At 42.0% G+C, this 18491-nt stretch overlaps 1 protein-coding gene across 1 annotated transcript in view; it reads right to left on the reverse strand.

Annotated features, from left to right (window-relative positions):
* The window catches only part of Grm3 (glutamate receptor, metabotropic 3), a 240117-nt gene that overhangs the window by 3815 nt on the left and 217811 nt on the right, over nucleotides 1–18491 (reverse strand). Inside the window, exon 5 of the mRNA NM_181850.2 lies at nucleotides 15675–15849. Coding sequence (NP_862898.1) covers nucleotides 15675–15849 — 175 coding nt within the window. The remainder of the gene's footprint in view (nucleotides 1–15674; nucleotides 15850–18491) is intronic.

Consider the following 18491-nt stretch of genomic DNA (forward strand, 5'->3'; position numbering starts at 1 on the left):
ATATTTTACATGTGCTCCCATATTAGCCCATCTGTTATTTCTCAGGGTAGTAAAATGTGTGCAAAAGCAAAATGTTCTCTCTCTCTCTCTCTCTCTCTCTCTCTCTCTCTCTCTCTCTCTCTCTCTCTCTCTCTCCTTCCCTCCCTCCCTCCCCCTCTCTCTGTCTCTGTCTCTGTAGATAGAGAGCTCTGTGTGTGTGTTCTTGTAATGGGCCTTGTTGCTATTGTTCTGATGAACTCATGAGGTTTTTAATGGTATGTTTAGCCCATTTTCTTAAGTGTGACTTAGCAGATATCTAGAATTGTTCTTTCTGCAAGAAACAATAAGCATGCGGGCTTCTTGTAGGTTTTCCGCAGACTTGGGCGGCTCTAGGCTACAGTGGTACTTCTTGCCACTCAAAGTGAACAGTGGAAATAGCTGGGAAAGACCTTATGTGCTCCACCCTTGATCACAAATGGACAATTTACACTCATCAAAATACACATTTTACTTCACAGATATTAGGCTACATTGATCAGAGTAGCCATGTGGCAGCTTTGTCTCCTCACATGAAATCCACTTTCCCCTTACCAGTCACTCATAGGCTGGACAGGCCTGGAGAAAACGATGACTCTTTCATGTAACTGGGCTGCTGATCAACACTGAATGGATTATTCTTAATGTCAAGTCTTTTAGTTAACTGACTTGGAGACTGGCTTTGGGAATCAAAGTCTTAACTAACTTTTTAGTGTATCATATTTGGAAGGAAATGTACTTCTCAGCAGAATAGACATCCCTGTTTGCTGCTATCCTTTTAGTTTTTCTGTTCTTAGTGATCTCAAGTAATTTTTTCTAGGATATCTGCTAGCTTATATGTTTATTAAGTAGTTATAGAATTCAGTATCTATTGACTGTATGCCTCTTTGTCCTCCTTTGTCCTTAAATATGTTTTCTTACTCATCCTTTCAATGTTACCCATCCCCTGTAAGAATTTCATCTGGTGATCATGATGTGTTGCTACACAGAAATGTTGCAGTCTTGCTGTTGTGGATTTTTCAAGGGGAAGGCAGGCTGTTAATTGTTAAGACATTGGGGGTAATTCTGGACAGAATTCTCAAAAAGTATTTACTTTTGCTGATTCAAATAGTGATCTAAAACTATTAATATCAAACAAGGTGCAAAATAAAGATGTAGTTTCCAAATGGGATTTTTGGTTCCACAAAAGCTAAGATCTCTTTATTCTGAGAAATGAGTCATGGAGAGAAAAGATAGGCTATGTTCAGTTTTTGTTACTTGTGATACATTTTAATTCTGTATGAGCTGAGATTTCACTTAATTTAAACAACCTACCTCACTCCACTGTTACCTCATGATACATACAGAGTTTTAGTAATATCCTTTCACTGTTTTCCCTCCAGAAGCATAGAAGTGGCTATCTATTCCTATCCACCTTTGAGTTGCCCAGCAATGTTTTCTTTCTCTCCCTCTCCCTCTTCCTCTTTCTTTCTCTCTCTCTCTCTCTCTCTCTCTCTCTCTCTCTCTCTCTCTCTCTCTCTCTCTCTCTTTCTTTCTTTCTTTCTTTCTTTCTTTCTTTCTTTCTTTCTCTCCCCTCCCTCCCTCCCTCCCTCCCTCCCTCCCTCCCTCCCTCCCTCCCTCCCTTCCTTCCTTCCTTTCTTCTTTCTTCCTGTCCTATCTAAGTGTGGATGAAAGCTCATTCAAGTATCAGAAGCTCACTCACTTTGAGAGAGTCCCCTAATGTGAGGAGGTATACCTAGGGATCAGAATCTGAAGTGTTAAACTTGAGAAGACTAAGCCAGACACTTGTGCTGTCTGGTGAAGCTAATCTTGTTAACTCCACATTCAAATGGTATACAGCATCTAAATATTTCATTAGTTTCCATTTCTCTCAGCCAAGTCTGAGCCACCAGCGTCTGGACAATGTAGTAGTCTCAGTCTGCTCTCTGTGTGGCTGTTCCCTCATGTAGACACAGTGGCTTGGAAGGTCAGCTCATGCCACACCTCTGAAAGTGCCTAGAGCTGTTTGGTTTCTTTTGATAGAAAGGCAAAAGTTCCTACAATGTTCTTTATCCATTTTCTTCTAGCCACAGTGGCTTTCTTGGTATGCCCTGGCCCCAACTTTGGGCTTGCTGTAACCACACCTTCAGTGTCTTTCTTTCAGATATCAGCATATCCTTATTCCTATGTTTCCTTCATGTCTTTGTGCAAAATGTTACCTAGCAAAGAAGCCACCCCAAGCCATGTTATAAACAGTGGTCACTTTTCCACCTGACATGCCGGATGGAGTTGGTCAATTCCCCCATGGAAGGCAGTGTTTGTTTGCTTGTTTGTTTTTACATTTCTCACTAACACCTGTTTCACGATGTCTTAACAATCTGGTTGTGTTCCTTCTCTGACACATTAGCATGACAGGACTGTGAGTATAGTTTATGTTTCATCATGACCACAGGTCCCAGTGCCTAGTACATTTCCCTGGTATGAGGATCCTCTCTAAGAGCTTCTGCAGTCATACCAGGTGAGGTAGAAGTTCCACACACACCTCATTGTTTCCCATGTGGAGAAATTTTTCCTGCTCTATGGTCCCACAAATATCCCCATTTAGAGATATTCCAGATAATTTCATTTATTTTTTAAATTTTATTTTTATTTTTTATATTTATTTATTTATTATTAGATATTTTCTTTATATACATTCCAAATGCTATCCCGAAAGTTCCCTCCACCCTCCCTCCAGCCTGCTCTCCTACCCACCCACTCCCACTTCTTAGCCCTGGCATTCCCCTGTACTGGGGCATATAAAGTTTGCCCTTCCCTGTGATGGCCGACTAGGCCATCTTCTGCTACATATGCAGCTAGAGACACGAGCTCTGGGGGTACTGGTTAGTTCATATTGTTGTTCCACCTAAAGGGTTGCAGACCCCTTCAGCAACTTGGGTGCTTTCTCTAGATCCTCCATTGGGGGCCCTGTGTTCCATCCAATAGCTGACTGTGAGCATCCACTTCTGTATTTGCCAGGCACTGGCATAGCCTCATATGAGACAGCAATACAGTAAAATCTTTCTGGCGTATGCAATAGTGTCTGGGTTTGGTGGCTAGATAATTTCATTTACAGTGAAAGAGAAGTAGGGAAGGTAAATTTATGAAGCAAATTGGTCTTTTGCTTGCTTTGTTCTAGGGTACTCATCTTCTAAAGCAAATTATGGACAGAGTTTGACAATAAACACAGTTTCTTTTTAAAGTTAGTATATTCACTAATTCTGAATATGTGCACTATACCTAAAGACATCTAATAACTCTGGGGCTACATAAACTGTGTTTACTTAGATAATTCTAATATAATTTTTGAACTCTTTGGTTCAGGAACTTGTTCTGTGTTGCTTCCTGTTCAAATATACAACACAGGAAGGGGGGATGTGATGTAATTTAATCCAAAACACTTGCTTTTAAAGGACCACCTACTGAGTGAAAGCTTACCTTTGACAGAAACATTCAGTTACCACCAATGATATTCTTTTATTTGTTCCCATCGAGTTATTTTTTCTGGGGACATTTTGGGTCTGCCTTCTGGACTATCTGCTTTGTCCCTGTGTCCTGTGGTGCTGTAGACATCTACAGTATGCAATGGATATGATGATTATGGTGTTGGGCTTCTGGACATGGGCTGGCTAAGGAAAGAGGATCTGTTTCCAGGACCCTAGAATAAGATGCTGCTGAGTGTGAATCTGAAAGAAAGTTTTAAACCATTCATTTTTCAGATGCTAAGATTTACATGATCAGACTAGCTTTCCTTTTTTTTTTTTTTTTTTTTCCCCAACTGAGCCAAGGTAGAAAATCCAGAGCAGCCAGGAGAGTCATCAAACATCTTTTGAGAGTTTTTGTTTGTTTTTTGTGTTTTTTTGTGTTTTTGTTTTTGTTTTCTGAGACAGGGTTTCTCTGTGTAGCCCTGGCTGTCCTGGAACTCACTCTGTAGACCAAGCTGGCCTCGAACTCAGAAATCTGCCTGCCTCTGCCTCCCAAGTGCTGAGATTAAAGGCATGTGCCACCACTGTCCGGCCTTTTGAGAGTTTTATGTATGACTTGATTTACCAAATTTCTCAAAGCATCTATGAGATGGGGAAGGCTTTGGCATACTCATTTGAATTGCAGTTATTGGCTAAATGATCATTAGTAGCTTTTGCAGCTCAAGTCTCTGTGATCATTTCTCTTATAGAACATTGTAAAGAGACTAAGCGCTGGAAAAGAGTAGTTATGAGTTGAATACAATGGCAATATTAAGCAGGAGGAAGAAGAGGCAGAAGCCTCTAGTCCTTGTAGGCTTACTTATGATCACTGCAGACAGTTCTCATCCTCTCTGAAGGAAGATGTGGAAGAGTTGCACTGAAATTCTCAGCTGCTGTGGACTTTTCAAAGGGAAGCATAGATTGACATCTATTTGAATTGGATGCACTTTGTTTATTTTGCCTGCAAGGAGATGGCTTAACTTTCTGAGAGCTCTAGGCTCCTCATGCATTCTCCAATGATCCATGTTTATAATATAATTCTGCCTGCGGTGGGGATGACCGTCAACTCACTGTGTGTTACCAATAACTTGTTGACTTGTCTGGCCAGGCTGTTACACAGTGTCATCATGAGACTTTTTGAATCTACAGTGTAAGGCATATGATACCATTATTTTTCTGGAGTTTCATTGTAGAGAAGGAATTTGTGCATTACATGGTATATTTAAGCTTATAGTTGCATTCAGATCTCAACAGTGCTGTGTGCTCTGCCCATTAGAATACTGTCAAAGACACAATCATTAGTAAACACAAATTTTTGTTCTCTTCTGCTGACTTTCTCTTGCTGCCACTCTAGAAATTTAGGCAATGTGTCTAGGAAACTGTTTAGTTAATCTCTTTATACTATTTACCTCACTTTGCAAAGTAGAAATGCTTTGTGATAAAGACGAGTGTCTATTAATGGAGCAACCCACACATTACCACAAAGACAGCTGACTTTCGGAGTAAAATTTGGACAGAAAGTCAGTCTGCACCTGGCTAGAGTTCCTCTAAGACCCAGATCTGGGCATCATTATTTACTCGAAGCCTCTTGGCTAATTGTAATGATAGTGACGTTTCTACATGTACATGATCACTCTGGGAAAGAGAACTATACACCCCCATAGGACCAAGTTTGCATACTTAATAGCTCTGTAAAACCATAGGGCACACTTCATTTCTCACCTCAATGCTGATGTATGCTGATTCTAAACCATTTGAGTGCTGTCTGTCTGACCTGTATAGCTCCCAAAGGGTTTTGCACTGTATAAACTCAAATATGTCTACTGTGTCTCCTTCAACATTATGTCCTTCCACTTACACCCCCAGTATGTTGTCTTGGTTTTTTATCTTTGGGAACCAGCTCTAAGAATCTCCTTTACTCCCAAGCAGAACAGAGTAAAGAGTGGCCTCTTTTCTTTGGAATTTCATTATATAAGGTGTTTGCTGAAGTGGGTGGGTGTAGGAGCAGCGTTGAAAAAATGAGTTTAAGATGTCAAGAGCTCTAAGTTATACTTCCCTTGGAAGGAGCAGTCCTTGCGTGGCCAGGTGACTCTGTTCTCAAAATGATTTCCATGGAGAGTTCTAGTGGGAGCCTAGGAAACAGCTGTATAAGCATGTGGCCACTGGTATCCCAGGTAATACCTGCACAGGTATGTGGCCAGTGGTATCATGGAGCAAAGCATGGGGATTGCTGCTGTCTGAATCCAGGGTCAGCGCCACTCTGAAGGTCATGAATTAAGCTCTCTCTGAGCTGCCTAATATGAGATGAAGCCAACAAGCATGCTTGCTGTTACTTTCTCAGAAACTGCCTCCTGGATTACCTCTGTTGAAAAGCTTATGTTTTCTGTTATAAGCCAGATTTTGTCTTTGTCCCAGATTATAGGAATCAGCATATCTGAGTGGAGTCAAGAAATCTCTACTTCAAATAGGTTATTTATATACAATCAATTGGGAGTCATTAACCCGTGGGTCTAATTAAAGAAGAGTTAAGTTCTATTTTTATTCTGACTTCCACTGTATATAATAAAATAGATACAAAAAAGAAGGATTTTTAGCCATAACAATATACAGAATATTTCTTGGGGGTGAGTTCCTTCAAATGCCTTTATTCATAACCCTACCTCCATGCTGACATCTGAGTTTGGCCATACTTTTCTGTGTTTATAGCAACTTTATATAAACAGATACTTTCTTGTTGATAATGACCTTAGCTTCTGAGAAGAGTCTGACCAAAGCTCCAAAGTGATGTGCTGTATCTGCCTTCCACTGTCTCAACAAAGAACAAAGGAGGAATTAATTTGGCTGTTCCTTGAAGCCACTCCAATCCCTGAAAGAGTTCAGCACTGGGGTCACTTAGGATTTGGAGAGTGTAGCATAATAAAAAGCATCCACAGATTTCTTGGGAGTTGGTTTAGTCCCTTTTAGTTGCTTTTTAAAATCTGGGCAGGTCGTGTCCTATCCTTGAATAGATACCGCACAGGCCATCATGTGTGGGTTCCCCAGCTGGCAGGTTTTGGCTGGTGCTTTCCCAGAGCATACTCTCTGAAAGCTCATGTGGGGAGTCTTCCCACCAGGGTGCTAAGCATAGGTGTGAGACTAAGATGCTGCCTCCAGATCAACTCAGTCTCCGCAGGAGCACCGCAGGAGGATGCCAAGAAAGGCATTATGAAGCAGATGAGCTGCCCACCCAAGGCCTGGCTGAATTCCCGAATCACAAAGCCAAAGGAGGTGACAAATTGTTGTTTAAAACCCTTTGGGCTATGAAACTTGTGTAGAAATAACTAAACATTAAAGACAGAAGTAGACAGCTCTGCTTCTTCTCTATTTGCTCTCAGCTATGTGAGGTGTATTTTTTATTAGATATTTTCTTCATTTACATTTCAAATGCTATCCCAAAAGTCCCCTATTCTCCCCCCCCCCCAACTCCCTTACCCACTCACTACCACTTCTTGGCCCTGGCTTTCCCCTGTACTGGGGCATATAAAGTTTGCAAGACCAAGGGGCCTCTCTTCCCAATGATGGCCGACTAGGACATCTTCTGCTACATATGCAGCTAGAGACACAAGCTCCAGGAGGTATTGATTAGTTCATATTGTTGTTCCTCCTATAGGGTTGCAGACCCCTTCAGCTCCTTGAGTCCTTTCTCTAGCTTCTCCATTGGAGGCCCTGTGTTCCATCTTATAGATGACTGTGAGCATCCACTTCTGTATTTGCTAGGCACTGGCATAGTCTCATATGAGACATCTATACCAGGGTCCCTTCAGCAAAATCTTTCTGGCATATGCAATAGTGTCTGCATTTGGTGGCTGATTATGGGATGGATCCCCAGGTGGGGCAGTCTCTGGATAGTCCATCCTTTCGTCTTAGCTCTAAATTTTGTCTCTGCAACTCCTTCCATGGATATTTTATTCCCTATTCTAGGGAGGAATGAAGTATCTACAAGTTGGTCTTCCTTCTTGATTTTGTTGTGTTTTGCAAGTTGTATCTTGGGTAGTCTAGGTTTCTGGGCTAATATCCACTTATCAGTGAGTGCATATCAAGTGACTTCTTTTGTGACTGGGTTAATGAGGTGTATTTCTTTTACTGATGGAGAAAATCCAAAATCAGCAATAGCATCACTAACAATCATCCAATGGAATAAATTATCAGTATAGCACTTATTGGAAAACAAGTGTTACATTTGTCTTTGGATGTCTGTAAAATATTGGTTACAGGATCCTCCCTGTGCCCTTCCCTACCACAGACATGAATATATGAGCAGGTCCCTTTTGTAAAATGGTGTTGTTCTGTAACTACATCCATCTCCCATACATTTTATAACATCTCCTGATTGCTTATACTTTGTGCACTGCACATAGCTGGTATGCTGCATTGTACAGTTACATGACAACAACCAGGTAGGTCTGGCTCTCTATAAAAGGGGCTGCTTGCCCCCTCCTCTCTCTCTTGCCTCTTGCTCTCTTGCTCCCCCCCTCTCCCTATTTCCTTCCCTCTCTCTCCACGTGGTCATGGCTGGCCTCTACTTCTTTCTGCCTTTCTCTGCCTCTACTACCCTCTTAACTCCCCTCCACGTGACTGAATAAACTCTATTCTATACTGTACCATCGTGTAGCTGGTCCCTCATGGGCCATCTGAGACATCCCCTTCCCCCACACCTCTACACCCCTCCACAAGACACACCTTATATTTCTTTATCTTTTTATAAACACATCATTTGGTGCTGTGACTCAGACCTAGAAACTCTGCATCCCACCTCAGCTACCACAGGAGATCCACTCTCTCTAGCCCAGAACTGGTAAGCCTTCCATCCCCCACTGGTCAGACTGACCATCTGCATGGTCCCAGGGAAGATTTCTTGAGCTCAGAGCTATTCCGGTGCTATCCTGACCCTTGTTTTAGGACTCTTTCCTTGGGTGAGATTTCCCTCCCTTTGTGACAGTTTCTTTCTCACGGCTGAGAATTCCAGGCTAGGCCTGGACAACTGCTCTCTGGCTCAGCAGCACCGGCTCTGAGCGCTAGTGCCCAGTCCCCATGTGCCTCACCTATAGTTCAGTGTTCACTGCCTTTGTCCCTATTTAATGGGATGTCTTGGTCTAAACGAATATCTCTACATTGCTGCTAAACTGGCACTTTCTCACTAATGAACTGTAACACAGACTTTCCCCTCTCCCTTCCTCAATTGCGACCTGCTGCAGCTACTGCTTCAGCTGGTTTGCCTAAGAAGCAGGTCTGGCTCTGCCCCCTGTCAGGGACCCTACTTGCTGCCCTCCTCCTTTTACTCTCAGCTCTGCATCCCTCTTGCACAGCCTGGCTGTTGCACTTGGCTCCCTCAGCCCACTAATGTTTCCACCTCCCCACCTTCCTGCACACCCGAGGGACCCCCTCCCTTTCTCCCTCTTTCCCTCTCTTTCTTGGTCCCTCTCTGTTGGGGACTTAAAAAGTAAAGGCTAGCAGTGCTGTGTGCTACAAACATATTCCTAGGATATGGAACACTCTACTTCCAGTGCTTCCTTCCCCCCTCTTCTGTCCTCCACCACTCCAACAGCTAGAAACATTGGGCAGAGACTTCTGGCTGCTAGTAGAAAATCATGCCCTACAGAGGCATAGACCCAACCTTCGATGCCTCTGCCTCAGTTGCCACTGGACCATAACATGGTTCTGCCCTGACCCACTGGCCCTGGGGCTGCTACCTGTGGGCCAGCGACTGCGGTTCAAAGCTACAGCCACCAAGCCCCACAATGCTGTGCCACCACCTCAGGTGCTGCAGCGCCTACATGGTGCTGCCCAGAAACATGCCAAGGCCCTGCCAAGCAGAACCATTGCCACCTACTGGCTGCTGTGAGATTCATAGACCTCTTCAACAGGAACTGCTGCCACCCAGCCTTTGCCATGTGGATTACACAGTCGGGCAGGCCCAAACAAACACATTTCCTGATACCAGACCTAACCACCCCCCCCCCCAAACAAGCCCTCGAACACACACATTTCAATGACCTGGTCCTTATGACTGGCTTTCTGGCTGACCTACAAGTTAGAACATCCACCCTTGGGTGACCATACCCCTCAAAAGTGGCTCTCGTACCCCTCTCCTTCCAGGTTCTTGCAGCTGTTTAAGAAATCTCTAGGCCTAGGGTAGAAATGCTTTCTGGTAAGCTAGGAGCTTACTGCATATAACCTCTAGGGGGTCTTAGTGAAGACTTAGCACCTCTAGCCTGGCTGGAATTTTTGGTTATTGAATTATTCTTGGGATATTGATACAAATAATCCAATAGGTCCCCAATGGGTACTACGGTGTCTTCGAACGTATATTATAAGGGATCTTCATACATACTGCCAGCAGTCTGGTAAATGGAAAAAGGCCCAAGGACTTACCTAACCATGCTCCCATACTCCTAGCCTGTTCTCACAGCCTGTATGCTCAGTTTGTGACATAGGCCTGAACCTGCATGGACAAACTCATTTTCTGTCACCATGATCTTATGCCACTGCTGCCAGCTTTCATATTCTGGTCCTAGCCATATGTCCCTTTGCTAATACAACAATGTACTTTTCTCTACCTACACAACCTGTCAAAGTTACTTACAGATGATGTTTCCATTAAATTCTATTCAGTTATAACCAGAGCCCTCAATCCTATCAGAAGTTTGCTAATTATCAAGTTTATGACAGACAGAATTCCTAACGTCTTTAGCAGTTTAAAACCCCATGAGGTCTCAGAAGATCTGGACACAGCTACAGGATACTGCCTGGATTGTGATATGAAAATCACTGAAAAGCTCAGTGGACAAAACCAGATACCCTGAGTCAAACGACTTGGCTAATATAAAGGTAAGTCATTTCTCATGTCATGTGTATCCATTCCATAGAGAGAAACCCTGTGTCTTCTGCACTTGAAAGCCAGACTGACTGCCCAAGTTGCCATAGAGACCACGGAGACCACAGGGAACTGTTGGCTAGAGGACTCTGTCATTTTTTAAATAACTACTAGAGTTTTGCTTATTTCTCAGACTTCTGACTACATTGACAGCTAAGGCAACAGCTAGAAAAACTTTCACAGATATAATCTGTTACTTCCTTGCCTCCCTCTTCTTGCTATGCCACTGTCCTAATATTATTTAAGTTCCTATGAATTTGTCTAACCCTAATAAAGCATTCCACTATACGATCCAACTTTTTAATTAGAAATTCTCGTTCCTTCTGCTCACAAAAGGCTCATCTTTTTTTATTAGATATTTTCTTCATTTACATTTCAAATGCTATCCCAAAAGTCCCCTATACCCTCCCCCAGCTCTGCTCCCCTACCCACTCACTCCCACTTTTTGGCCCTGGCGTTCCCCTGTACTGGGGCATATAAAGTTTGCAAGTCCAATGAGCCTCTCTTCCCAATGATGGCCGACTAGGCCATCTTCTAATACATTTGCAGCTAGAGACACGAGCTCTGGGGGGTACTGGTTAGTTCATATTATTGTTCCACCTATAGGGTTGCAGACCCCTTCAGCTCCTTGGGTACTTTCTCTAGCTCCTCCATTGGGGGCCCTGTGTTCCATCCTATAGATGACTGTGAGCATCCACTTCTGTATTTGCCAGGCACTGGCATAGCCTCACACGAGATAGCTATATCAGGGTCCTTTCATCAAGTGTCTGCGTTTGGTGGCTGATTATGGGATGGGCCCCAGGGTGGAGCAGTCTCTGGATGGTCCATCCTTTCTTCTTAGCTCAAAACTTTGTCTCTGCAACTCCTTCCATGGTTATTTTATTCCCTATTCTAGGGAGAAATGAACTATCCATGCATTGGTCTTCCTTTTTTGATTTTGTTGTGTTTTGGAAATTTTATCTTGGGTATTCTAGGTTTCTGAGCTAATATCCACTTATCAGTGAGTGCATATCAAGTGACTTCTTTTGTGATTGGGTTACCTCACTCAGGATGATATCCTCCAGGTCCATCCATTTGCCTAAGAATTTCATAAATTCATTGTTTTTAATAGCTGAGTAGTACTCCATTGTGTAAATGTACCACATTTTCTGTATCCATTCCTCTGTTGAGGGACAACAAATGCTCATCTTGACTGTTCATGTGGTTAAATCATGTTGTTATCTCTTTTATAAACTTATAAGCTTCAGAAAATCCACTCAGACCTACCTCCCATGGACCCAATAGTCTCCATCCAGAGAAGTCCGTCTGCCTAAAGCTCCCACTTGCTACCTATTCCAGAGGGTGGGATTCCTCTGGGTTTCAAGTGTACATCTAAGAAAAATTTTCTTTTTCCCAAACATACTTAATCTTATTCTCTACCTATAATAATGTGTCTCTACCTATAATAATCTTGTCAAGTCCAGGCGCTTAATACATTCAGGACAGCTCCAGAGAAGCAACCTCCAGATGCTCCAATCTCCTCTCAGACACAGACGCTTCTACTGGACCTGTTCCTTCTGACCTATTCTCAGATGGCTCCACAGGCCCTACACAGCAAGGAAACAGAAAACTCTCCTAAGACTGCATGAACGTCCCCCATACCCATTCTTCTAGGTTCCCTGGAGACACGTCACCCCAATGCCAGCATGAAGCAGCCAGATATAATGATGACCTTCCTCTTGCCCTCTCACTCCCCCTGAATAAACTCTATTCTATATCCTCTCCCCCCACACCCCCATAGATCATATCTTATACCTCTTTATCTTTTTATAAACACATCACCCTTGCCAGCTTCAGGCCACTCTAGCCATCCTATGCTAGCACCTACTTTCAGCCCTCCAACTACTCCTTCCTGGTCCCTGCTCCTGCCGCTCTAAAAACACATTCCAGATTTTACTTCAGACTTAGCTCACTCTGCCTACACTTAAACTTCTACTTCCTAAATTTTATTTATCTCTGTTTTCTTTCCATTCTGGTCTGCACCAGCTCTAAGCCAGATGTGGCAGGAGTAATGTTGGGCAGTGACTGGATTGTACACTCAGACCTGAGCAGGGGAGCTATAGCAGAGGTTGCTGTGGTGTTGGGAGTCGGAGTGAGGAGATCTCACATTCACATCTAACTATTTATCTCTTTGCTAATACATAGCTACTATATGCTTCTCTAAATAAATGTTGTTCCATTCTTGGTTTTAAGAAACATGTTCCTTGCCGGGTGGTGTTGGTGGTGGCGCATGCCTTTAATTCCAGCACTTGGGAGGCAGAGACAGGCAGATTTCTGAGTTCAAGGCCAGCATGGTTTACAAAGTTAGTTCCAGGACAGCTAGGGCTATACAGAGAAACTTTGTCTTGAAAAACCAAAAAAAAAAAAAAAAAAAAAAAAAAAAAAAAGAAAAAAGAAACATGTGCTTTGACACCATCTTTGATAAGGTGTGGGCTGAGCTATAGTTTCAGTGTCATCTTGCTTAAGGGCAGCCACATGACTGGTTACAGTGTCAGTGCCATCTAGGTTGAGAGCAGTCATGTGACTGCCAGCTCTCTCTGCTGTGGGAAGTCCCAGCTTCACTGCCTTTTTGATTGAGGGCAGCAACCCAGCCTGAGGAAAAGGTCTTCAAAGACACTTTTCAGTGGAGGTAAGGTTTTCATATGGTTTCTGTCCTGCCTTGGTAAATAGTAATTTTATTATTACTTTAAAAGTTTACAGCACTAAAAAGTTGAAGATTACTGCCTTAAAGAAATGTTTTTGCTACTGTCATTAAGTTACGATGTAATCTTGTATTTTTATAAACTATAGATTTCTATAATGATACACAGAGAAACCCTGTCTTGATAATAATAAAAAAGACTTAAAAACTATGTTGTTCCAATAATAAACAAGAGCTTTGAGCTATCTACACACCCAAGTAATTCTCAATTTTCTTAGCTACAAACTAGAACTTGTAATATCTGATATCATAAGGATAAAATAAAGTTGCAAAAATTAAGCTACATTAAACACAGAATTACAGATGAATGTATTTGTTATTTCTGCAATTTGAAATGAATATTGTATAAATTCTTCATTTTGCTAGGAAGTACTGCTTCCTTGGTTGGGATAAATGAATTATGGCAATACTATTGAAACAATGGGCTCTGGAAGTACTCTGGAGATAACTGTGATAAACACTACATTCAGTAGACATCTACCTTAAAGCACTAATTTGACCATTACTCAATAAGCTTACAGAGCAACAGGGGTCTGGTATAGCTATACTTTTCAATATTTTTGTGTAAGTGTATATTTTACAATTTCTAAGGTGAGATTTGATTGGGTAAAGGGTGCAGTATTTTTTTCAGGAATTTAATAATTTCTATCATGTGTATTAGAACATGCTACTAGGTCTGGGTTATTGAGTTCTGGTTTACACATGTCCCTTATGACTTAAAGACTATTTTAAGTTGTTCTAATCAATCTCCAAGAGCCAATAGAACTTTGAGCTATCCACAGACCCAAGGGAAACTTCTATTCAGACTAGTGTGGGTGTCATTGTTTCTTCTTGGTGAGAGCCATTAAGGACCTAGCATCAGGAGTAATCCTGCATGCTTTCTGGGAGAGGTAGCATGATGCTGCAGCTAGGTATACTGGCTGGACATCAGAAGTACTGTTGCTTAGTTCTGATTCAGGTATTTTAAAAACACATGACCCTGTTCATGGTTCTTTATCTCAAAAGTTGTGAACATTAAATAAAATGTCACACACACACACACACACACACACAAAGTATTTAGCATAATGCCCATCACAAAAAATTACTGGTTAAAGTACCCCGGAGCTCTTGACTCTAGCTGCATATATATCAAAAGATGGCCTAGTCGGCCATCACTGGAAAGAGAGGCCCATTGGACTTGCAAACTTTATATGCCCCAGTACAGGGGAATACCAGGGCCAAAAAGGGGGAGTGGGTGGTCAGGGGAGTGGGGGTGGGTGGATATGGGTGACTTTTGGTATAGCATTGGAAATGTAAATGAGTTAAATACCTAATAAAAAATGGAAAAAAAAAATTACTGGTTAAGTGATAGTGTGTGTCTGTGAATAACATTATCTTTATTGCTAGGCTTTTGTTTTTTATTGTCTGAACTGACTAGCTACAGAAATTTTGTTTAGTTGTTAGTTGTTGAGAAATAAGTGTGTTTCTCCATTTTACAGGTTTTAATTCCTTGCTGGGAAACCAGAGAATTTAGTAGAAAGTATGTGGATCCCTGAGTCACAGTGGCCTGGGGCTTTGGAGCTAAGGGTAAATCCTGCATCTCAGAACACCCGTGGGCTCCCACCCTGTCAGTCTTCTGTATACTGGGGAAAGGTTGCCCATTACATTGTTATATTCAGTACTTTGTTGGAGAAACTGGGGGCCATTAATGCCCTTGTTGCCCCATGCTGCTGAGGTATTTTCAAGTTCTCTCTGTGATTGGAGGCAAAATTTTGAAGCAGTCATTTGTCTCTGGAATTCCAAGGTCTCCCTCCCCTATGGCTCCATCCCCTTCTCTCTCACCCTCTGTAAGTGAATTTCTACTACTTTGTATCACAAATTAACTGAAAACAGTTTAAAAAGCTGTCTGCTTCAGATACCTTTGTGTTTTAGAAAACTCAAAACATGGAATCATGTGTTTTGGAACAACGGTGTTTCAGTCACTGGTCAATAGGGGAGAGAATGGAGGTCAGAGGAGAGATCCTGGAATCCTGTTCATGTAGGTCTCTCAGCTGCTTTCAGCTAGGAATTACTTGTGTCAGTGAATCAGGAAGATCTATGCGAGGTTCCTCTAACATCTCCTTGCTTGCACTTTTCATGAACATGTGCTTGACACTGAGGATTCTTTAGAGAATACCTCCCTCTAGTTATTGAGTCAAGTGAGCCAGAGGGCAACTCAGTAACACTCTTAAGGCATCCCAGGGGACTATTGCAAAAAGTTAGAAGGCTGGTCATATGGCTACACAATTTGGTCAAAAAGCTTAACTGAATTAATGGGCTGAATGTCTTTCTTCCTTTATAGACTCTACCCAGAACCAAAAGAAATGGTGAATCTTCTGCTCTGTAGCTCAGTCTGATATATATTCTAATTTAATATGCAAAATAGAACTTATCAATGGTGATCTGGGATACTTTTGGGGATAGGCAAGCTTTGTTGGGCCCTGATGTCCTGGCTACCCTAGTGGTGCTATTGACGAATGAATCTTCATAGTTCCATACTTACACTGAGAATATGTGGTCGCAGTTCCACTGACACTGAACCTGTTGAGGTGAAGTCTGTGTGTGACCACATTCTTCTGGGGTTGGAACAGGACAATGTGCACCTTGGGGGCAAACAAACAGCCCAAGACCACGAAACCACTCAAGCTAACGGAGATGCACATTGTTGTCGTCTGCACCTACAAGAGAGGTTGGCTAATGAGTGTCCAGTTATAAATTCCATCATAGAGTCAACTAAAGAGAACACTGATACAAGCCCAAGTTAGACAATCAGAATCATTCATTACTCAGTTTCTATCATAGCTAAGTTTGTGTTCTAATTATGTTGGATCGTCTGTGTTTGGGATATTCATGAAAACATTGTTTAGGATTTCAAAGCAAGCATCATTTGTGTGGGATGTTCCTGACTACTTGCCAAGACTTCTCATAGCCTTTCTTGTTTTCTTTACATTTGTATAATGATATTTATGCAGTATCCGAAATAGTAAAACATAAATATACAGTGATGAGAGGACTAGATTTTGGGTGGTTGTTGTCAATGAACTTGGCTTCCTCAGAGGTCACCTGTCCAGTTCCTTTGGTAAGTCACATGATTAGAAAGTCTGTGTTTACCTACAGCTCTCTGTTCTGTTTTGTATCAGTAGTTCCTATGGTTCTGACTTCATCTCTAAACTCATAGCAACATTTGACATCAGCAAACATTTTCTTATTTTGGCTTTCTAGACATATCCTTTGCTAGACTGGGTGATTGTTCCGGATCCCTTCTACCTGAACTTCGAGTTCTGGAGTGTCTTAGACCTCGGGTTTTTAATATCTTACCTTCGTCATTAAGTTCTCATGACTTAGATACCTGCTACATCATTTATATCCAGACATTTACTAGTACAAACCTAATCTGTATGCTTCCAAATTTACATATTCAACTGTCACTATCACACATTATGTTTAGTATTTAATAAGAATAAGGGAAGTATATATAACCCAGGCTTGATCTTCTTTCCTAATTGTCCCTGTCTGAGCAATACCAGATGTTTAAAAAACTTTGGAGTCATCTTTGATTTTTGTACCTTGAACTCACTCATCCAATCCAACAAATTCTGTGGGGATGATTCTGTGTGGGGCTCATGCTTCTACATATCTCCTAAGCAAATGCTCTACCTTTGCTCTGAATGTGCTCTTCATGGATATTCACATAGAAGATAGAGATAGAGTCTACTCCCAGTGGAAGAGGCCAACATTCCTTTGTGTGAGATGTGAGGCTCAGAGTCAGCTGTGAATGCTCACAGTCTGGCTATTGCTATTGATGTCACTCACAAAGTCTTTTTTAGCTTTTTTTCTTTTAGTTTTTTTTTTTTTTTTGTCAGCATCAATGAAACTGGTAGGATAACTTGTTATCTAATAAGTACAATAAAACCTCATAAACTGCAGTCTTTGGCAGTTTTGGCAGTAAGGATGGAGTTCTAACTGAGATATGGCTTCTTACAAAAGAAAGTATAAGGGTCTCAAGGGCCAAATATACTCCATAAAAATCAATAGCAAACATGTGGGAAAAACTATATGGCCAACCTGGTGTCCTCAAACAGTGCTCTACTTTTTGCCTATTAAATGGGTGGGTGGGTGGGTGGGGGGGTCTGGAGAGGGAACTGAATGCTGGATTATAGCAAAACAGTTGAAAGAGCAGCTATTCTAGTGCACTGATTGTTTCTGAATCTTTTTCTGGAATTGGGTAGGGTGGTTTTCTCCACAGTAGTATTCAAATCCATTTGATCCTAACAACTTCATATTAAATTTGTTCTGATCGGGTAGAAAGTTTTGCTTCCTTTTGCATAGAGTCATGATATTTGAGCCTCAATTTTCATAAGAGGGGCTTTCAGAAACCTCAAAAAGCAGATAAGTCGCCTAAACTTTGGCTGATTTCCTTGAGAAGCAAAGGGAACAGAGCCCTTGGTACTTGTGGTATTTGTGGGTTCAGGGCACTTGGTGCTTGTGGGCATAGAGCACTTGGTACATGTGGGTACTGTACTTGGTACTTGTGGGTGCAGCATATGCAGGATACTTGACAGTTGTGGGTACAGGGCATTTGGTAGATGTGGGTACAGGGTACTTGGTGGTTGTAGGTGCAGAGTACTTGGTAGTTATGGGTATAGGGCATTTGGTAGTTATGGGTACAGGGCAGTTGGTAGTTGTGAGAGCAGGGCACTTGGCAGTTTGTAGGTACAGGGCACTTGGTAGTTGTGGGTGCAGGATACTTCGTAATTGTAAGTGCACGGCACTTGGTACTTGTGACAGAAAGAAGGCTACAGGGTTCTCTCTCAAGGTTCATCCCTTAAAGGTGACTTTAAAGATGACAAAGGTTTTAGTTTTTTCAGTGGAATCTGGGTACAAATAGGAACTTTTGTCTACTTGAGTACATTCCCCAGACAGAAAAGCCCTCAGCTATGCACAGGTGGGTGAGACACCCATTAACATTTGTGCTCACACCTGACTTGCCTTACTCTTTTTCTCTCATTTATTATGTTTTATATTTTTGTCCATTTACTATATGTAGAGAATGAGTGTTTGTTCTTCGTATCATGTGTCCCCTCATCTTATTTATCTCTCCTCTTCTACTGAAACTTTAAACAAGTCACCTTCCTACTTTCATGTCTTTGTGTGTGACCCACTTGGTTTAGATTGAGTTTTCTGCTTGAACATGGGTGGAAGACTATTTGCTAGAATATGAACAACTTTCTAGTGGTTATACCATTGAAGAGAGCAACCGTCTTATCCTAGCTTCCATTAACTGTCAATAGTCCCTTGTTGGGGGGATCTTATGAGCCTC

The sequence above is a fragment of the Mus musculus genome, chromosome 5, assembly GCF_000001635.26.
Source record: "Mus musculus strain C57BL/6J chromosome 5, GRCm38.p6 C57BL/6J".
Taxonomy (NCBI): Eukaryota; Metazoa; Chordata; class Mammalia; order Rodentia; family Muridae; genus Mus; species Mus musculus.